The following is a 23,450-nucleotide window of genomic DNA, read 5'->3' on the forward strand; positions in this document are numbered from 1 at the left end:
TTTTAAAAAAATAAAAAAAAATAAAAAATAAAAAAAAAAAGCGGAACCGGCTGGCCAGTATTCCAAAAGTGTTTTCCACCACTCTTCTGGCTCTGGCCAGCCAGAAATTAAAAATCCTCTGGTCCGGGGGGAGGGTCCTCATCAGGAAAGGCTGCATCAGATGGTTTGCCAGGGCAAACGCCTCATTCGCGACAAATTGGAGTCCTTCCTAATTCTCCTCTGGGGATGGCAAGCCCAGACTGCCACTCTGGAGACGCCAGTAGAATTCCGTCCGTGGGAACGCCACCATCCGGCCATTTTGCCCCACGTCCACATACAGGAAGTCATAGGTCGCCGACACCACCGCCAACATCACGATACTATTAAACCCCTTGTAATTATAATAGTAGGACCCCGAGTTGGGGGGGTGGGACGATGTGGACGTGTTTCCCATCAATTGCACCTCCACAATTGGGAAAGTCCCAACGACTGGCAAAGTGGGAGGCCACAGTCTGCCATTCCTGTGGCGTTGAAGGAAACTGGAGTAAAACAAGAAAAAAAAAAAAAAAATTTAATTTTGCACATCAACATTGCAAGCAGATTAGAGACCAACATTTTTTGGCCAAGATCAGTATAACATTTTGGGAGATGAGTATTTAAAGCCTAATATAAAGTATAAGGTCCCCTTATCAGAGTCATCACCCCCCCCCCCCCCATCTGATGGGCCCTTGCAAAAAATGAAGGGGGGGGGGGGGGATGTTTTGGACAGGTAACCCTCCACTTGATTGATTGAGAGCTGAATGCCTAAATGTGAGATACTTTGGGCTTACTTACACTATTGGCAGCCCACCGGACAGGTAAGAAGTGTCATAATACCAAAAATTGGAAGCACATTTTGACATTCTGCTATTACATATCAAGATAATAGGGGAAAAAAAAAAAAAAATTATAGCATTTGAAAGTATTGAGGCAGGCCCTTGCACTACATGCTTTGGTGAACTCCTCCATAAATGTGACCATCAAAAAAGGTAGGTAGAGTGTGTATTGGGTTTGGTAAAGTCAGCAGATAGAGGATTGCCATCAGCTGACCTAGCAGTTGGGGGAGGGGGGTTCCTAATGAGTTTGGCATAACCAAAAAAAAAAAAAGTCACTCTCTATGAATTGAAGCACACAACATTTGTAGACATTTTAGGGGGTGTTTAGGGGAAAGCAATACTATGGAGCTGACAAAAGACATTGGCAAGTGACTAGACTATAGTTTTATGGGCCAAGAAGAGCATGGTGGGGGATGTTAGTGAGGCAAATATGCATGAGGACAAAGGGGCAGAGCATATCAATTAGAGCATATTGCAATCATGGTAATTAGGGAATGAGTAAAGAAATCCAAGACATTAGCAATCATTAAATACATAGAATGTGATGTTAAAGGATAAAACTTACCTTCATATAGTCCTTCTGCAGGACCTGAATGATGGAAGAACAGGTCTCGAATAATGATCCCCAGAGCCTGGGGGGGGGGGGGGGCAAGATGCCTGTGGAGGACTTGAGGTCCTGAAGGCTTCTCCCTGTCGCCAAGTAGCACAACGTGGCGATGAGCCTCTGCTACTGAGTGATGGCTTGCCGCATGCAGGTATCCTGCCTGCTGATGTAAGGGGACAGCAAAGCCAGCAGACTGGAAAACGGGGTCCGTCGTCTGGAGATAATTCTGGAAACCATCAGGATTATTCTCACGGAGCAAAGGCATGTGCGAGAACTGGTCACGCTGGCGCAACCAATTCTTGGTCCACAAACACCTCCCCTCCCTGTTCATGGACCGGGCTTGTGTCAAAGTAGGAACCCCAACACGAAGCCCCTGCACAGCACAAACTCTACGGCGAGTACGTACACGAAACATGGTTTGGAAACGGTTGGCTGGTCAGAACGGGCAACAGAAAGCACCGATAAACAGCAATGCCTGAAAGAACGACCTGAATAGCAGAAGCAAGCAGACAATAAGCAATGCAAATCAAAGCTTACTATACCAAGATATAGTCCACAATGAGAAACTAATGCTTACTGACTGCACGCACTGATTATCAGATTCGCAAAGACAAACAGAAACTGAAGATCAGTACCGAACTGAATCACTAATCTGAAAAGCACAAAATGATAGACTCGAGATCAGCAGAAGGAGCCCAAAGGGTGCCAGACGTGGTGCTGAACTTCCTTTTTCTAGTGCCACCATACGCGGCTTACGTCACCGCGTTCTTTACAACTGGAAATTCCGACAACTGAGTCCGACCGTGTGTATGCAACATCGCTTCCAGAAATTAATCAGTCGGAATAACTTAGACGTTCACTTGATGGACTGTATGTGTTAAATTAATTGTATTTACTTTAACCTTTTGTATGCGCATGAGGTTCATGCACTCTTCCACCTGGGAGTAAGATCTCTTGATATACAACGGAATTGACACATTTTCTTTTTTTGAAGTGTATGCAATTTTCTTTGCTTGCGTTAGTGCCTTACTGGTTCATGTGGTTTATTGCCACCTAAGCGCCACACTGGTTTTAATTTTTGCATGTTACTGTGTAGAGGGTATGACAGTAGGCAGTATGTACAGGAGGGGATTACAGAAGGTATGACAGCGGAAAGTTTGTAAAGGGGGAGTGCAGATGGTATGACAGTAGGCAGCATGTACAGCAGAGGAGTGTGGAGGGTATGATAGTGGGCAGTATGTACAGGAGGGGAGTGCAGAGGGTATGACAGTTGGCACCATGTACAGGAGAGGAGTGCAGAGAGTATGACAGTGTGCAGTATATACATGAGAGGTGTATGGAGAGAATGACAGTGTGCAGTGTATACAGGAGAGGAGTGTGGAGGGATATGACAGTGGGCAGTTTGTACAGGAGAGAAGTGGGGAGGGCATGACAGTGGGCAGTATAGAGGAGTGCGGAGGGATATGACAGTGGGCGGTATGTACAGCAGGAGTGAAGAGGGTATAACAGTGGGTGGTATGTACAGGAGATGAGTGTGGGGGGGTATGACAGTGGGCAGTATGTACAGGAGAGGAGTGTGGAGGGTATGACAGTGGCACTATGTGCAGGAGAGGAGCGCCGAGAGTATGAAGGAGGTAGTATTTATTGGAGAGGAATGTGGAGGGGTATGACAGTGGGCAGTATGTACAGGAGAGGTGTATGGAGAGAATGACAGCGGGCAGTATGTACAGGAGAGGTGTATGGAGAGAATGACAGCGGGCAGTATGTACAGGAGAGGTGTATGGAGAGAATGACAGCATGCAGTATATACAGGAGAGGTGTATGGAGAGAATGACAGCATGCAGTATATACAGGAGAGGTGTATGGAGAGAATGACAGCATGCAGTATATACAGGAGAGGTGTATGGAGAGAATGACAGTGTGCAGTGTATACAGGAGAGGTGTATGGAGAGAATGACAGTGTGCAGAGGAGTGGCAATGGGCACTATGCACAGGAGGAGAGGAGTGTGGAGGGTATGACAGTGGGCAGTATGTACAGCAGAGGAGTGAGGAGGGCATTACAGTGGGCAGTATGTACAGGAGAGGAGTGTGGAGGGGTATGACAGTGGCAGTATGTGCAAGAGAGGAGTGCCGAGAGTATGAAGGGGGTAGTATTTATTGGAGAGGAATGTGGAGGAGTATGACAGTGGGCAGTATGTACAGCAGAGGAGTGTATAACAAAGGGCAGTATGTACAGGAGAGGAGTGTGGAGGGGTATGACAGTGGGCAGTATGTACAGGAGAGGAGTGTGGAGGGGTATGACAGTGGGCAGTATGTACAGGAGAGAAGTGTGGAGGGGTATGACAGTGGGCAGTATGTACAGCAGAGGAGTGAGGAGGGTATAACAAAGGGCAGTATGTACAGGAGAGGAGTGTGGAGGGGTATTACAGTGGGCGGTATGTACAGAAGAGGAGCGTGGAGGGATATGACAGTAGGCAGTTTGTTCTGAAGTGTATGACAGTGGGCGTTATGTACAGGAGAGAAGTGTGGAGGGTATGACAGTGGGCAGTATGTACAGGAGAGGAGTGTGGAGGGTATGACAGTGGGCAGTATGTGCAGGAGAGGAGTGCCGAGAGTATTAAGGGGGTAGTGTGTATTGGAGAGGAATGTTGAGGGGTATGACAGCAGCATTATGTACAGTAAAGGAGTGCAGAGGGTATAACAGTGGGCAATATATGCCTAAGTGCGGTGTGTGAGTTGGAAGTGGGGGTATTGCATGGTGAGGAGGTTTGGAGGATAAACCTAGTACTGTATGATGGGGTGAAGATAAAAGGGTAAGACAAATGTGATTGCTGGAAAAGGAATTTCACTACTAGAATTTGTCCAGGTGAATTCAAGACAGGCTACAGATTTGCAATGAGAAATTAAAAGTGGAACTTATGCACTATACCAGGGGGGTCTCTAAACTTCTCAGTAATTCATTTTTTTTGTAAACAGTGTGATATAACTTAGAAAAACATAAAAAAAAAAAACAAAAAAAAATAAAAAAACCCTTTAGTAAAAACAAAGAAATTTCAAATAAACATTACCATGATAAAGCTTATATGAGATGTCAAGAATTGGGTTTGCATAAGAGATAGAGATTATATATATATATATATATATATATATATATATATTAGTAACCTGGGGGACAGGTAGAAGGTACAAACCTACCTGGGATGAGCAATTTCTCAGGCACAGATACCAAATCCAGGGATGTAGTGACAAACAGTGCTGTGTTTATTTTGGTGTTATATGCAAGTCCATATATAGGTGCTGTACAGTGTTCCAGAAAACAAACAAATGAAAAAATAGCAAAACACAAATCCTAGCCATGTCTCAGCACTAACTATACAATAGGCAGGCCCTCACTACCAGTCTCTACATAAGCTGCTTAACAGCTTTTACTAACCTTTTCCTCTTCACAAACCAACATGGTCTGTGTGTCCCAGGCAGAGAGCAATGGCTGTCTGCTCAGGTGAGCTTAAATTAGCCTGGGGAAGAGGACCAAGACCCGAACTGGATCATGGATCAGAGATTTCGGAATGTGTATGAGAGGAGCCTGGAAGACGTATAAACCCCAAACAGAACTTTTCCTGGCTCTCTCTGGGATGCTCTGCTACAATATATATATATTTATTTATTTATTTTTCCTCTTTAGATTTAGGAGGATTTGGAATGAGTCAGACTGTCGGGCACTTGGATTTCTTCCCAAATGGAGGCGAACACATGCCAGGATGCAAACAGACAGAGATCCTAAAAGATGGAAGCGTAGATCAATTAACCAATGGTAAATGTATTATATAATGAGAAAAACACACTGGCTTTGTGTGGGAAACAACAATTACTTTATATCTACAAAAAAATATTAGCAGTATTTTCTTTTCCTGCTTCAATTCCATTTCAATCTGTGTTTTAATTATTTGTACTGAATCTGTCATATAGCCCAGTTTTGATTTCAGAGTCTACCAAATTTTGTGTGGGCCATATAACTCGTGGGTGGCACAGAGCTTAGATACTGACAAATACTTGAAATTGCATTTGCAATTCATAGTGGCTTGATATTAGTTGAAATTGCCTGAAATTGCCTATGTGTATGGCCAACATTATAGTCTGTCTCAGATGTATTTACTACCTTACATTTAATTCTATAATAGATATAAATCTTACACTTTATTACATCATACAGTATATAAATCCTGTAAATTATAAAGGAACAACAAAATAATGAAACATATAAATTGTTAAATTTAAAGCATATCTAAACATTTAAGATGTTATTGCTTACCCATCCTTAGATATGGTGGATGCATTTGTTTACTTCTTTAACCCCCTTAATGCCCCTTTATGGGGTTTTGGATGCCAGGAGGTGAGGCGGGGTTTATGATCGTGTGACTGCTATGATTGGCTTTCTGTTAGCCGTCGGTAAGTATGCAATAACGCATGCAAATATGTGACCACACGTCGCCAAGGCCCACCCATCGAGAGACTGCATATTTGTGTGCTGTTGGAGCCAAGAGTTTTGACCACTTCCTGCCTGGCCTATAGCAGAATGACAGCCAGGCGGTGGTTCTGTTATCCTGACTGGGCGACATATGATGTCCAGCAGGATAACATGCCGGAGCGTGCCCGCGGGGGCATGCAGCACGGCGATCGGAAATGCTGTGTGTCAGTCTGGCACACTGCATCTCCGATCATGGTATGGAGCCTCTGATGGAGGCTCCTGATCAATCATAGCTGTTCATCGCATGAACCAGGAAGTGCTGCAAAAAGGCATTCCTTGATTCATGCTGACAGGAAAAGCCAATCGGTGGCTCACCCTGTCAGAAGGGGGTCTGTGCTGATAATCAGCACATTGATTATCAGCACAGCCCCATCAGATGTGCCACAGTAGCTGCCAATAAGTGCCCATCAGCTGCCAGTCATGGCCTCATCAGAAATGGATGTCAGTGCCCATATCAGTGCCAATCAGTGACCACCACAGTGCCAGTCAGTGCCCAACAATAACACCTGTCAGTACCTCATCATCAGTGCTGCCCATCAGTGCCACTTGTCAGTGGCGTCTGTCAGTGCCCATCACAGCCGTCTGTTAGTGCCACCTATCAGTGCCCGTCAGCACCCATCAGCTCCGCCTATCAGTGCCCATCAATTCTACATATCAGTGTCTCCTCATCAGTGCCACCTTATCAGTGCCACCTCATCACTGCCCATTAGTGAAGGAAAAACGAAATGTTATAACCGAAACAAAGAAAAACATTTTTTTTCTAAAATTTTGTTGGTTTTTTTAGTTTGTTTAGCAAAAAATAAAAACCTCAGTGGTGATCAAATACCACAAAAAAAAAAGATCTATTTGTGTGAATAAAATTATAAACATTTAGTTTGGGTGCAGTGTTGCATGGCCGCGCAATTATCATTTAAATTGCGACGGCGCTGAAAGCTGAAAACTGTCTTAGGCAGGAAGGGGCGAAAGTACCCGGTATTGAAGTGGTTAAATGTGCTCCTTTATTTTCACCTGGTGATCCTACCAAAGACATGATTCCTCTCCCAGGCTGGCAATGCTTACTCACTGTACTGTATCTATGGCGGAGCAGCATTGCCACCCTAGAACAGCACTACAGAACACCTACCCCTTTTCTCACTTCTATAACAAAAAGGGGAGGTGCTATAGTCCTTGGAGAAAGTTGGGAATAATGTACTTGATCAGTCAGCCAAGGCAGGGAGCAGAGGAAGATATCAGTTCACAGGATCAACAGGTATTTTTTTTCACTTATTAACAGATATAACAAGATGCTTTCAATGGTATATTTAACGGATCAAAAGGAATCAAATATGAGAGGTTTATAGTACAAGATTGCATACCTTTTCATCTGTAGGAAAAGACTGCCAAGATGTAATGTTACTGTATAGATATTATTGGCTATATGGACGATTTGCAGTATATGAACACATGACCCTGTATAGATTTCACCTTCATGGATGTGGAGAAATTGAAATGCTGAATGTTGGTCTCAATCCTCTTTTCAGTGGTAGATGACATGGCCGCATGCAATCACCTGCGCAGCTACAAATATTACACAGAGAGCATTCTCAATCCTGAAGGGTTCATGGGGTACAAGGCATCATCCTACAAAGCCTTCCAGGAGGTAAGTTCAGAGCCAATATGAACTGTGACCAAAGACAGCTAAATTAGGGGGACTAGTGAGTAGGGAGGAGACCATCTGGCTTCTCTGCTTATTATCTATGTGGAGCTTTGAGAACCAGAAGAGAAATACAAAACTATGGTGAACTCTATTGTAAGACCCCCAGATATACAGTGCCTTGAAAAAATATTCATACCCCTTGAAATTTTCCACATTTTGTTACAACCAAAAACATAAATGTATTTTATTGGGATTTTATGTGATAGACCAACACAAAGTGGCACATAATTGTGAAGTGGAAGGAAAATGATAAATGGTTTTCAATATTTTTTACAAATAAATATGTGAAACGTGTGGCGTGCATTTGTATTCAGCCCCCTTACTCTGATACCCTAACTAAAATCTAGTGAAACCAATTGCCTTCAGAAGTCACCTAATTAGTAAATAGCATCCACCTGTGTGTAATTTATTCTCAGTATAAATACAGCTGTTCTGTGAAGCCTTCAGAGGTTTGTTAGAGAACCTTAGTGAACAAACAGCATCATGAAGGCCAAGGAATACACCAGACAGGTCAAGGATAAAGTTTTTTGAGAAGTTTAAAGCAGGGTTAGGTTATTAAAAAAAAAAAACATCCCAAGCTTTGAACATCTCACAGAGCACTGTTCAATCCATCATCCGAAAATGGAAAGATTTTGACACAACTGCAAACCTACCAAGACATGGCTGTCCACCTAAACTGACAGGCCCGGGCAAGGAGAACAATAATCAGAGAAGCAGCCAAGAGGCCCATGGTAATTCTGGAGGAGCTCCAGAAATCGACAGCTCAAGTGGGAGAATCTGTCCACAGGACAACTATTAGTCGTGCACACCACAAATCTGGCCTTTATGGAAGAGTGGCAAAAAGAAAGCCATTGTTGAAAGAAAGCCATAATAAGTCCTGCTTGCAGTTCGTGAGAAGTCATGTGGGGGACACAGCAAACATGTGGAAGAAGGTGCTCTGGTCAGATAAGACCAAAATTTAACTTTTTGGCCTAAAAGCAAAATGCTATGTGTGGCGAAAAACTAACATTGCACATCACCCTGAACATACAATCCCCACCGTGAAACATGGTGGTGACAGCATTATGTTGTGGGGATGCTTTTCTTTTACAGGGACAGGGAAGCTGGTCAGATTTGATAGAAAGATGCATGGAGCCAAATATAGAGCAATCTTAGAAGAAAACCTGTTAAGAGTCTGCAAAAGACTTTAGACTGGGGTGGAGGTTCACCTTCCAGCAGGACAACAACCCTAAACATACAGCCAGAGCTACAATGGAATGGTTTCAAAGCATATTCATGTGTTAGAATGGCCCAGTCAAAATCTAGGCCTAAATCCAATAAATCTGTGACAAGACTTGAAAATTGCTGTTCACTGACGCTCTCCATCCAATCTGACAGAGCTTGAGCTATTGTGCAAAGAAGAATGGGCAAAAATGTCACTCTCTAGATGTGCAAAGCTGGTAGAGACATCCCCAAAAAGACTTTCCACTGTAATTGCAGTGAAAGGCGGTTCTACAAAGTATTGACTCCGGGGGGCTGAATACAAATGCACTCCACACTTTTCACATATTTATTTGTAAAGAATGTTGAAAACCATTTATCATTTTCCTTCCATTTCACAATTATGAACCACTTTCTGTTGGTCTATCACATAAAATACCGATAAAATACATTTACGTTTTTGCTTGTAACATGACAATATGTGGAAAATTTCAAGTAGTATGAATACTTTCTCAAGGCACTGTAGATCCCCTTTTTAATATAATATAGTATTTCTATATAGGGAAACATTTGTATTTAGGTATTGAAGAAAGCTTTAGAGTAGGGATGGGTGAATCTGTCTAGGTTCAATTTACGGGGGGTTGGTAAATCCTAATTGAAAACCCAAACTTAACAGTGAATCCCACTGAAGTCTATGGCAAACCTTGATACTAAATTCTGTCCGTAGAAGGCTAATAGGCAAGCTATTGTCTAAAAATGAGAGCTGGGCACTGCCATGGGGGACACTTAAAGCAAAAAAAGTTTTTAAAAATACCATACAGTGGGGAGAAGGTTATTTTCCTGTGGCTTTGATGGTGACATGAAAAAAACATCACTTTTTTTTAAATGGCATGGTACACAATATTGTCAATGGGCCTTTAGCCCTTTACACGCACATACATTTTAATGGCATTCCAGTCTTAGTCTGTAGGGTTCACATTTGAGTTGGTCCACCCTTTGCAGCTATAACAGCTTCAACTCTTCTGGGAAGGCTGTCCACAAGGTTTAGGAGTGTGTCTAGTGTAATGTTTGCCCATTCTACCAGAAGGCTATTTGTGAGGTCAGCCACTGTTGTGGACAAGAAGGCCTGGCTCATAGTCTCCATTTGAATTCATCCCAAAGGTTTCTATCAGGTTGATGAAAGGACTTTGTGCAGGCCAGTCAAATTCCTTCACCCCAAACTCGCTCATCCACGTCTTTATGGACCTTGCTTTGTGCACTGGTCCAAATCATTTAGTGGAGGAGGGATTATGGTGCAGGGTTGGGCTTGGCCCCTCAGTTCCAGTGAAAGGAACTCTTAAGGCATCAGAATACCAAGACATTTTTGACAATTTCATGCCCCCAACTTTGTTGGAACAGTTTAGAGATGGCCCCTTCCTGTTCCAACATGACTTTGGACCAGTGAACAAAGCATGGTCCATAAAGACATGGATGAGAGTGTTTGGGATGCAGGAACTTGATAGTCCTGACCTCAACCCAATAGAACGCCTTTGGGATGAATTAGAGCATTCTAGGTCAGGCAACGCACTGACACCTCTGTATAAGTCATATAAGACTTTTAGCTAAATTAACTGTAAGTCTGTATGTGAGCAACTTGGAAGGGAGGAGAGATGAGATGAAATAGGTTTTATCATAAAATAAATATTAGAGTGTATTATTTGAGAAATGATAGCCACAAACATTACACAATGGCTGGACAGTATCTAAGCAGCTTGATTAGAGCTATTTGAGCACTTTGTGCTATGGGGAGGTGACAATGCTCTGACCAAAAGTGTATTTTTCTCATCCTAAAATGAAAATATATATTTTTTAATGACTACCCTCTCCATGTCATCTATGTAAGTCTTATGAGACTTTTACCTAAATTAACTGTAAGTCAGTATGTAAGCAACTTGGAAGGAAGGAGAGATGATATAGGCTTTATCTTAAAATAAGCATTAGCCCTTGTACACACGGTCGGACATTCCAACAGAAAATGTACGATCGGACCATGTTGTCGTATAATCTGACTGTGGGTGGGCTCCATTGGACTGTTTCCGTCGGAATATCCGACCTACAAAGTTTTAGAGCAGGGCTAAAAAAATTTCCAACAACATGATCTGATCGGACTTTGTCCGATCGTGTGGAGAGACTTCCGATCAGACAAAGTGCCACACATGCTCAGATCAAATTCCTAGACCAAAGCTATTGGCTACTAGCCTGAACGTAGTCCCATCGTAACGAAATAATGTCATCACGTTCTGAACGATCGGATTTTCCGTCAACTTTGTCCGACCGTGTGTATGCAACAGTTTCGGACAAAATCCAACGGATTTGGTTGTCAGAATATCCGACCATGTGTACAAGGGCTAAGAGTGTATTGTTTGAGAGACAATAACCCCAAATATTACACAGTAGCTGGACAGTATCAAAGCAGCTTGAAATGATCAGTCTATAATTTTAATGGTAGGTTTATTTTAACAGTGAGAGACAGAAAAACAACAAAAATATCCAGAAAAATGCAAGTTATAAATTGATTTGCATTTTAATGGGTGAAATAACCATTTGACTCCTTCACAAAACATGACTTATTATTTGGTGGCAAAACCCTTGTTGACGGTGGAGGTGGTGTTTCTTGGGGTCATAGGCAGCATTCCTCCCTCTCCAAACATGGCGAGTTGAATAGATGCCAAAGAGCTTGATTTTGATCTCATCTGACCACAACACTTTCCCCCAGTTCTCCTCTGAATCATTCAGATGTTCATTAGCAGACTTCAGACAGACCTGTAAATGTGCGTTCTTGAGCAGGGGGACCTTGGGGACGCTGCAGGATTTCAGTCCTTCACGGCGTAGTACTGTATGTTACCAGTTGTTTTCTTAATGACTATGGTCCCAGCTGCCTAGAGATCATTCACAAGATTCTCCCGTGTAGTTCTGGGCTGATTCTTCTCTGTTCTCATGATTGTTGAAACTCCACAAGGTGAGATCTTGCATGGAGCCCCAGATCGAGATAGATTGACAGTTATTTTGAGTTTATTCCATTTGAGAAAAAACGCATAAACGGTTGTCACCCTCTGACATCCTTGGACAGCTCTTTGGTCTTGGCCATGGTGAAGAGATTGGAATCGGATTGATTTATTTCTTCTGTGGACAGGTGTCTATTATACAGGTAACAAGCTGAGATTAGAAGCACTCCCTTTAAGAGAGTGCTCCTAATCTCAGCTCGTTACCTGTATAGAAGACAACTGGGAGACAGAAATCTTGCTGATTGATAGGGGATCAAATACTGATCTCACTCATTAAAATGGAAATCAATTTATAACTTTTTTGAAAATTTCTTTTCTGGATATTTTTTGTTGTTATTCTGTCTCTCACTGTCTGTGAAAGAGAATTCCACATCCTTACCACTCTTACAGTAAAGAACCCTCTATGCAGTTTAGTGTATAACTGCATGTCTTTTTAAATACCCTTTCAAGGAAAAGTTTTATCCCTATCGTAGGGTCACCAGTATGGTATTTGCACATTGAAATCATATCCCCTCTCAAGCGTCTCTTTTCCAGAGAGAATACATTTTCTCTCGTAAACCTTTCTTCATAACTAAGGTCCTCCAGTCCCTTTATTAGCTTTATTGCCCTTCTCTGGACTCTCTCCAGTTCCATCACATTCTTCCTGAGGACTGGTGCCCAGAACTGGATGGCATACGCCAGGCGCGGCCAGACCAGAGTCTTGTAGAGCGGGAGAATTATTGTTTTATCTCTGGAGTTAATTCCCTTTTTAATGCATGTCAATATTATTTTTGCTTTGCTTGCAGCAGCCTATCATCTACTAGGACCCCAGGTCCTTCTCCATCCTAGATTCCCCCAGAGGTTCTCTCCCTAGCGAGTAGATTGCATTCAAATTTTTGCCCCCCAAATGCATTATTTTATTTTATTTCTACATTAAACCTCATTTGCTATGTAGTTGCCCACCACATTAATTTGTTCAGCTCTTCTTGTAAGGTTTCCACATCCTGCGGACAAATTTTTGCCCTAGCTTTGTATTGTCTGCAATTACTGAGATAAATCTCCCATCCTCCAGATCGTTTATGAATAAATTAAATAAGATTGGTCCTAGGACAGAACCCTGGGGGGCCCCACTTTCCACACTGGACTATTCTGAGTACTTCCCATTTATCACTACCCTCTGAACTCGCCCCTGTAGCCAGTTTTCTATCCATGTACTCACCCTATGGTCCATGCCTACAGACTTTACTTTGTACAGTAAGCGTTTATGGGGAACTATATCAAATGCCTTTGCAAAATCCAGATACACGTCTACAGGGCTTCCTTTATCTAGATGGCAGCTCACCTGCTCATACAAGGTTAATAGATTGGTTTGACAAGAACAATTCTTCATGAATCCATGCTGATTATTGCTAATAATACAGACTACTAAAATCGTATATATATAGTCCCTTATCATCCCCTCCAAGAGCTTACATACTATTGACATTAGGCTAACTGGTCTGTAAATCCCAGGGATGTATCTTGGCCCTTTTTTAAATATTGATACTACATTGGCTTTTCTCCAATCAGCTGGTACCATTCCAGTCAGTAGACTGTTTGTGAAAATTAGAAACAATGGTCTGGCAATTACTTGACTGAGTTCCTTAAGGACCTTAAGGACCCTCGGGTGCAAGCCATCTGGTCCCGGAGAACTATTAATGTTACGTTTTTCATATCTATTTCTAATTCTATCCTCTGTTGGCCATGAGGGCGCTTCCTGTGAGGTGTCATGAGGATAAACATTGCAGTTTTGGCTACTGAAGCCCCCTGTTTCCCTCGTGAAGACTGAGGAAAAGAATAAATTCAATATTGTTGCCATTTCTCCATCATTAGTAACCAGATTCCCTTCATCATTCTTTTTGAGACCAATATGATCTGACCTCCCTTTTTATTTATGCACTTAAATTTCTTGGGATTCTTTTTTACTCTCCTTCGCTATGTGCCTTTCATGTTTTATCTTAGCCGCACCCTTACATTTCTTGTTGTATTCTTTGTAAAGTTGGAAAGCTGATGCTGATCCATCAGCCTTGCATTTTTTAAAGGCTTTATCCTTTGTTTTTACATGCATTTTAATGTTGGAGTTAAGCGGCCCAGGACTTTTATTAGCTCTTTCTCCCACATCCACATCTATCCCATCAGAATGCATGTGCTTCCACTGTGGAGCCTCTTATACGGTATCTCACAAAAGTGAGTACACCCCTCACATTTTTGTAAATATTTTATTAAATCTTTTGATGTGACAACACTGAAGAACTGATACTTTGCTACAATGTAGAGTAGTGAGTGCACAGCTTGTATAACAGTGTACATTTTCTGTCCCCTCAAAATAACTCAAACACACAGCCATTAATGTCTAGACCACTGGCAACAAAAGTGACTACACCCCTAATTGAAAGTATCCAAATTGGGTCCAATTAGAAATTTTCCCTCCCCAGTGTTACAAAGTCTAAGGTGTGAATTGGGAACAGGTGTGTTAAATTTGGTGTTATCGCTCTCACTCTCTTACTGCTCACTGGAATTTCAACATGGCACCTCATGGCAAAGAACTATCTGAGGATCTGAAAAGAATATTGTTGTTCTATATAAAGATGGCCTAGGCTATAAAAAGATTGCCAAGATGCTGAAACTGAGCTGCAGCACGGTAGCCAAGGCCATACAGTGGTTTAACAGGATAGGTTCCACTCAGAACAGGCCTCGTCATGGTTGACCAAAGAAGTTGAGTGCACATGCTTAGCGTCATATCCAGAAGTTGACTTTGGGAAATAGACATGTGAGTGCTGCCAGCATTGCTGCAGAGGTTGAAAGGGGTGGGGGGCCAGCCTGTCAGTGCTCAGACCATGCGCCCCACACTGCATCAAATTGGTCTGCATGGCTGTCATCCCAGTAGGAAGCCTCCTCTAAAGATGATGCACAAGAACCACTGGAACTATGGCCTGTGGTCTGATGAGACCAAGATAAACTCATTTGGTTCAGATGGTGTCAAGCGTGTGTGGTGACAACCAGGTGAGGAGTACAAAAACAAGTGTGTCATGCAGACAGTAAAGCATGGTGGTGGGAGTGTCATGGTTTGGGGCTGCATGAGTGCTGCCCGCACTGGGGAGCTACAGTTCATTGAGGGTGCCATGAATGCCAACATGTACTGTGACATACTGAAACAGACCATGATCCCCTCCCTTCAGAGACTGAACCGCAAGGGGAGTATTCCAACATAATGACCCCAAACACACCTCCAAGATGACCACTCTTGCTAAAGAAGTTGAGGGTAAAGGTGATGGACTGGCCAGGCATGTCTCCAGAAGTAAACCCTATTGAGCATCTGTGGGGCATCCTCAAATGGAAGGTAGAGGAGTGCAAGGTCTCTTACATCCACCAGCTCTGTGATATCCACCAGCTCTGTGTTATCATCATGGAGGAGTGGAAGAGGATTCCAGTGGCAAGCTGTGAAGCTCTGGTGAACTCCATGCACAAGAGGGTTAAGGCAGTGCTAAAAAATAATGGTGACCACACAAAATATTTACACTTTGGGCACAATTTGGACATTTTCACTTAGAGGTGTACTCACTTTTGTTGCCAGGGGTTTAAACAATAATGAGTGTGTGTTGAGTTATTTTAAGAGGACAGCAAATTTACACTGTTATACAAACTGTACACTCACTACTTTACATTGTAGCAAAGTGGCATTTCTTCAGTGTTGTCACATGAAAAGATATAACATATTTACAAAAATGTGAGGGGTGTACTCACTTTTGTGAGATACTGTAAGTTAAAAGGTAGGACTACAGGTAACAGGGTGCCTTGCTGGGGCCTGTAGCTTATGTATTTTCTTGCCCCTGTTTTTATTTATTATTTATTTAATCATTAAATAATTTTTATTGAAATGTTTATACAAATAACAGGAAAAAATTAAAGGCAGCTGGTTCTGGTATATAACAATCAGGTATAGTAGTAAAACATTTACATTCTATTCTCAATCAAAGTAATGGACGATAGTCATACAAATGATCAAATAAAGCATACCTACACAGTATAGTAACATCCCTGTTTACCCCATTGGGTTCTAACTGTAAACAGGCGCTAATATAATGACAACATATGGTTTAAGAACTGCAGCAATTGTTCTTGAGTGAGGTAGAAGCTCCAGGGTGACTAGTCCATATTTGCCATAGTTTCTCAAACTTGACCAAGTTGTAATTTTGTATACGCCAACATTAACTCATATTGATCTTGTGTATTCAACCTTATAACAACATTAGATAAATTTGGTGCTTCGTTTGATTTCCATAGTTTTGTTATAGTCATCGTTGCTGCTATAAATACATTTGCTACTACTGTTCAATACTCTAATGAGTAAAGATCCAGATTTATACCTAAAAGTGTCATTGATTGAGTAAGGGCAAGTAAATTAGTAGTGAGGTTAGCAATAAATGTTGAAACTTATTTCCAGAAACAACTAAGATTTTTGCAACTCCATAAAATACGATAAAGGGAACCAGTTTGTTCATTGTATTAACCCCCCCCCCCCCCTTTTTATTAAACGTATACTGTTAGACAGGTCAATTTGGTTGGTCGCAGGCTGGTCAGTAACTAGAGTTTGAAATTTTCCTTGGCCTTTCGTGAGATGTAAAAACAAGTAGAGGGAAACTATGTACATTTAGGCTATGAATACATCCCATTAGACATGGAAGTGATGACAGTAACCACTTTTGTTGCAATAGTTGTACCAATCTCGCTTCTCTCCCCGCAGGGTGCTGGCTTCCCATGCCCCAGCAATGGGTGCCCAACGATGGGACATTTTGCAGAAAAATATTCTGGAATCACCTTGTTTACTCAGAAATTTTACTTGAACACCAGAGAGGACAAAATCTTTTCAAGTAAGTTTCAAATGGATTAGCACTGCTCTTACCAGCCCTCATAGTTCACTATTACAGTCCCTCTCATTTACATGAATTAATGTCTAGCCTGAAAATTGTGTAGGTCTCATGTAGAGGTTTCTAGGAGGGGGCAGGATACCATTGACTGCAATGATCTAAAGGTAAAAGTGGGCTTTTCCCATCCTAAAGTTAAAATCATTTTTGTTTAATAACTAACCTATCCATGTCATCTATATTGGTCATTTAAGACTTTGTACCTAAATCAACTGTAAGTCATTTTGTAAGCAACTTGGAAGGAAGTAGAGATGAGGTGAAAGAGGTTTTATCTTAAAATAAACATTAGAGTGTATTATTTGAGAGACAACAGCCACAAATATTACACAATGGGTGGATAGTATCTAAGCAACTTTATTAGGGCTATTTGGGAGTGACGATGCTCTGACCAAAAGTGGATTTTTCCCATCCTAAAGTGAAAATCTAAATTTTTTTCAATGACTAACCTATCCATGTCATCTATATAAGTCATATAAAACGTTTACCTTAATTAAATGTAAGTCAGTATGTGAGCAACTTGGAAGGGAGGAGAGATGAGATATAATATTTTTTATCATAAAATAAACATTAGAGTGTATTATTTGAGAGACAATAGCCACAAATATTACACAGTGGCTGGACAGTATCTAATCAGCTCGATTAGGGCTCTTTGAGCACTTTGTGTTATTCGGGGAGGGGTAAAAATGCTCTGACCAAGGATTATGTACTACCTTTATTCTTTACATAATAAGACATGTACATATTAAGATATTATTCCTATATGCTTGTTGGAAGCTTATAATCACATTGTGTGGCCCTATATTGTAGGAAGGAAACACTTCACCACTTTGTATCTTTTTTCATATGGGGTTTATGTCAAAATATGATATCTTCACCACTCTGGTATCCCCTAACTTGGCTTATCAGAAAATGTGGCTTGTGGGAGGGGCCAGCAAGGATCTGTATATAGCTTCCTGATATCAGGAAACTGTGGTAAATCAAAGGCCGCGTACACACGGGCGGACTATCCGTCCAACTAAGTCCGTCAGACAATCCGACAGACAGTCCGTCCTACTTTTGAATGAACGGACTTGACCACACACGACGAACAGACAGTCCGCTGAAAGCTTGCGCGATGACGTGTACAGCACGTATGACGGGACTAGAAATACGACGTCCAATACACTGCAATGCAACCTTCGGCCGTGTAAATCCTTTCTGAGCATGCGCCATACTTAGTCCGTCGAACTAGCCTACTCACGAGCGGACTGTCCGCTGAAACCAAGTTTGGACGGACAATATTACGGAAATTCCGAAAGACTTAGTCCGCCAGACTGTCCGCTGAAAAAGTCCGCTGAAGCCCACACACGAGCGGATTGTCCGCTGAAACACGTTTCAGCGGACCAAGTCCGTCAGACAGTCTGCCCGTGTGTACGCGGCAATACATGTAATGCAGATTCTGACTGAAAGAACTAAAATCTAATGAATGAAAGGGATGGGCTAGGGACAGTGAGGCTGGGAGAAATGGCAAGATAATGCTGGATGTCCTCCAGCCAGGAAATTAACTGACTTTATTGGCTTTCCATCAGCGGCTGAACACAACATTTTGCACTCAATAACTTTTTAATAATTTTCTACATTTGAGTTAGCAAATAAATGGAATTGGGCAATGTGATTTTTTTGTTCTCAATTTCCATCACAGTTTTGATTACATGATTACACAAAACTACAAGATAACTGAAATGGTGTGCAGCAGATTGTTTTGGATCAAATTAAAATGATAATTTCAAACTTTCATAAACCATTCCATGTATTAGTGCAAGGTTTTTGGGGATGGTTGTATTGTAGGCCAAAACGCTATGCAGACAGGAATTCTGGGAAGACCCATGTACCTTTAACTGCTGCCATGATGGTTTATTTACTTTTTTTTGCCATTTAATAACATCACACTTGCATGCTTCAATGGAATGATTTCTAATAATATGATATATTTGTTTCTTAATGAGTCGCAAATTTCCTTTTAGCTGATAACATCACATTGAGGGGTGTTTATAAAAAGAAATGCTTGTCCATTTAAACTGCATATATTATATCTATGTGAATGGGAAATACATTTAATGTTCTCAGGTTATATTCTTTGCACTTTGAATGTGTGAGTGTGGAAAATATTGAAGAATGCCCACTAGATGACACTGAGGAGCATACTTATGTTCAGCGCCATCTTGTGGCCATAATGCAATATTTTCCAAACTCACGCAGTTGAATTGCAGAGAACATAGCCTGGAAAAGTTTGATTTTGCCCCATTTGCACAGAACACATTTACATACAATTTGGATTGAAGAATAGCTATGCATTTTTTTAAATATCATATAATATTTCTGTAGGTTGGCGATACAAGGTCACTGTTCGCGTTAAAGGTGATATTATTGTGTCTGGATCATTCGCTGTGTCCTTAGAAGGATCTGGTGGAAAGACTCAGGAGTACAAAATACAAAGGTGAGCAACATTCATCAAAGACCAAACAATTTTGGTCATTCCTGGCTGACCTAAATGTCATTGGTTTAGAACCACTTTAAGCTTAAAACCAGAAATGTAATATATCGCAGCTTACCAATCATTAGTTGTGGTGGCTGCATTCATTTGCTTTTCTTTGGCTTTTTCTTAAAGTTTTCATCTGGTGATCTGGCCAGTAACACTAGAGTGCCTTCACTCTGGATGGAAGAGCATAGAAGGCCCAGCAGACAGCAGCATTGTCAGTCTGAGGGGGGTGCAGGGTAATGTTAAATGTACCACTAGATTTAAAAATAATAACAAATTGAACCCAAATTCCAGCTCACATTTTCTAATCAGTTACAGCGAACATTTTTTTTCCCTCTTGGAATAAAGGTTTTACATGAATAAATAAAAGCTGATCACTTTAATTGCCCCTGCCAGCGGGGCAATTTAAAAAAAAAACAGATTTAATGGCCAGATTACCAGGTGAATGTTTTTTTTTATAAATTTTTTTATCACTGAAAACCCTGTACATTTAAATTTTTAAATTTTGTATTTTATTTGTATTTTAATTAATTGAATAAATTAATGTATTTTAATTTTACAGTGGTAGTATCATACCGGACATGACATACACAGCTTTTATTAATGCCAACATAGATGTTGGAAGTGTCAATAAGGTCACTTTTGTTTGGCTCGAGGACCTACTGAAGATTAAGCGTTTAGGAGCTTCCACAGTGACAGTGCAGTCTGGGAAGCATGGAGTGATGTGAGTATTTTTCTTATATTGTTACTATAAAAATGTCCCCAAACTAACTCAGCCCTAGCTGTTAGATATGTGTAACTCATTTAGTTCCAAATTTGTTTTTGTTTTTTGTTTTTTTCCACAAAATTTTTATTTGAAACAGAGAGAATACAAAGCCAACACAGGTATAGTAAACACAAACAGCATTTAGATACATCATATTCACTTGATCTACCCTAGCTGTTCAATATTAACATCTCCATTATCTGCCTTTGAGATCAATTGGTCACCTTAAAGTCAGGAGTAGGGGTTACATATCTTAGGGGATCAAGTTATAGAAACCATTTAGAAACACTTGAGGAAGGTAAGCAGTAAGATTTATGTATTGTTAATACACTAACAATCTCAAGATCTGTATCCTGTATTGGGGGGCGAGATGAGTGTGACCGTATATAATGAAAGATAATGATATTGATGAACAGGTCCCACTGCTATGCGGATGGGGGGTTGAAATAAGAGGAGGACGTGAGTATGGGTGACAAGAGGAGGAAGAGAGGGGATGGGAGGGGGTGGAGGGGAGTATCGTCTCTGGCTCCCCCAAATTTTTATTTTTTTATGAATTTAGACAAATTTGTTGATTCTGAAATTACAGAATTTCTGAATTTTCAAATTTCCGAATTCGAAAATTTGGAAATTTGGAAATTCAAAACTTCGTAAATTCAAAGCTTCAGAAATTTGGAAATTTAGAATTTCAAAAATTCGAAAATAAGAATGAAATTCTGAAAGTTCAAAAACCTGAAGATTTGAAATAATAACTAACTAATAATAACTTAACTATTACTAACTATTAAATTCTGGTTTTGGAATTTCCTTTCAAAGTTGGCTGTTAGAGAACATAATGAATACGAATTTATCCGAAGTTTTGAATTATCCGTAATAATGAATATCGTATCTAAACGAATGGAACGCAACAAATTCATACTAATAATAAAAACGTATTATTATTTTGTTCCATTCCATTTGCAGCATTCTTTATTTAGGATCATTTGTAACTTCAGATAAATTTGTATTCGTTATGTTCACTAACAGCCAAATTTGAAAGAATTTTTTTTTAAGTTTTTATTTTCGGATTTTAGAATTTTCGGATTTCCGAATTTGTGGATTATTGAATTTGTGAATTTCCAAATTCTTCTAATTTTCAAATTCCGAACTTCCGAATTTTCGATTTTATGAATTCTGAATTTTCGAATTTACAAATTTACGAATTTTCAAATTTACGAGATTTTCGAATTTACCAAAAAAACTAAAAAAAAAAAAAATGAATGAAAGAAAAATGAACCATTTTTTTCGGCAGTGCACTAGTCGTGTCACACTGAAAATTGCTTAAATGTGTATAGGGCGGAGCTTGTGTGTTTATATTTTTCACTATGTTATTAGCACGCCGACAAGCTTGCTTCAAATACAAAGCACTTCTTTGTTGTATTCAGAGCAATAACAAAAACTGAAAGCACTGAAACTCTGTAATCCTATTCAAAGGAAATTTAATCTCTTAGCGGTGCACCGCCAAAAGCCTCAGCAAGTCATCACTAAAAAAAACAGTCAAGTGAGCTGGCAAAACACTATGTGTGGTGAAAAACTAATACTGCACATCACCCTGAACACACCACACCGTGAAACATGGTGGTGGCAGCATCATGTTGTAGGGATGCTTTTCTTCAGCAGGGACAGGGAAGCTGGTCAGAGTTGATGGGAAGATGGATGGCGCCAAATACAGGCAGGCAGTCTTAGAAGAAAACCTGTTAGAGTCTGCAAAAGACTTGAGGATGGGGTGAAGGTTCACCTTCCAGCAGGACAATAACCCTAAACATACAGCCAGAGCTACTATGGAATGGTTTAGATCAAAGCATATTCATGTGTTAGAATGGCCCAATCAAAGTCCAGACCTAAATCCAATTGAGAATCTGTGGCAAGACTTGAAGATTGCTGCTCACAGACGCTCTCCATTAAATATGACAGAGCTTGAGATAAAAGAGCAAAAATGTGATGTGCAAAGCTGGTGGAGACATACCCAAAAAGACTTGCAGTTGTAATTGCAGTGAAAGGTGGTTCTACAAAGTATTGACTCAGGGGGGCTGAATACAAATGCACACCACACTTTTCACATATTTATTTGTAAAATATTCTGAAAAACATTCATTTTCCTTCCACTTCACAATTATGTGCAACTTTGTGTTGGTCTATCACATAAAATACATTTAAGTTTTTAGTTGCAACATGAAAATTGTGGAGAATTCAAGGGGTATGAATACTTTTTCTGGGCACTGTAGTACCATCTATCCAGCAATTTTTTGGTGCTGATGGATTCTCTTTATGTTTGTATGTTACCTTCAGCATCTCAGTTTTACTCCAAGCATGTTCAGTTATTAAAACATTCTTCAAACTTTTATATCTACATTGGCTATTTTTTATAAATACCCTGCCATAAGCCATATTACAAGTTTGTAGACTTCATAATATTAAAGACTAAGAATATCATTAATATGGATATAACAATGTCACTAATGTCCTGTTCTTTATATTCAGATATACATTTAATGACAATGCCAAAGTGGCTGCTGGAGTCTCCCAGGTTCTCACTCTGATCTAACTGCTGAGATCATCCAAAGATGGCACTTTTCTACCTGTTTACCTACAAATGACTGAGCAACCAGTAAATAAAGTGTATGTACCTTTTGTATTGTGCTGTAATTGTGTTGTCCCCCTATAAATTGTAAAGCGCTGCATAAACTGTTGGCGCTATATAAATCGGGAATAATAATAATAACAATTTCAAGAGAAGAATGTTTCTGGATATGTGTTGTATATCAATGGGATCAATGATATCAATTATGTGACCTCCAACGGCCTTTTTTTACAGTCTTCAAGTAATGATTAGTGAATGTGGTCAACTAAATAAAATAAACAAAAACTCTTTGCAACAAGGGAAAACATTTAATATTGCAACTAATCAGTCTTTGGATTTGAAAGTGTGTTAATTATTTCTGGTTTATTTCCTTTATTTTCATTTGGTGATCCTTCCTTGAAAAGGAAGTGAAAAAAAAAATCTCCCCAACAGGACACAGAGTAATCCGCCATTGTATGGCGGCAAAATGCGCTCCTTCCCACCGGTCTGGGAAGACGTGGAGGGTATGTTATGACGTGCAGGATTATAGATGGTATATACATGTCACCCAGGTTTCTAGCCTACATATGGTGAGGGTCTCTAGGACTTATATTAATGAAAAACATGTTGCGCTATCAATATAAAGTGCATACATTCATAACAATTAATCAATCAACTAAAAAATTCAAATTTATCAAAAACTA

At 40.5% G+C, this 23,450-nt stretch overlaps 1 protein-coding gene across 1 annotated transcript in view; it reads left to right on the forward strand.

The window, feature by feature from the left end:
- LOC143929785 (pancreatic lipase-related protein 2-like) overlaps positions 1–23,060 on the forward strand; it is a 137,734-nt gene extending 114,674 nt beyond the window's left edge. Inside the window, exons 10-15 of the mRNA XM_077453763.1 lie at positions 5,141–5,269; positions 7,504–7,622; positions 16,686–16,812; positions 19,231–19,342; positions 19,947–20,108; positions 22,668–23,060. Of these exons, the coding sequence (XP_077309889.1) occupies positions 5,141–5,269; positions 7,504–7,622; positions 16,686–16,812; positions 19,231–19,342; positions 19,947–20,108; positions 22,668–22,731 (713 nt within the window). The 3' untranslated portion in view covers positions 22,732–23,060. The remainder of the gene's footprint in view (positions 1–5,140; positions 5,270–7,503; positions 7,623–16,685; positions 16,813–19,230; positions 19,343–19,946; positions 20,109–22,667) is intronic.
- Positions 23,061–23,450: the final 390 nt, after the last annotated feature.

This window comes from Lithobates pipiens, unplaced genomic scaffold, assembly GCF_037356315.1.
Source record: "Lithobates pipiens isolate NorthernLeopardFrog02 unplaced genomic scaffold, aLitPip1_a1.2 Scaffold_25, whole genome shotgun sequence".
Taxonomy (NCBI): Eukaryota; Metazoa; Chordata; class Amphibia; order Anura; family Ranidae; genus Lithobates; species Lithobates pipiens.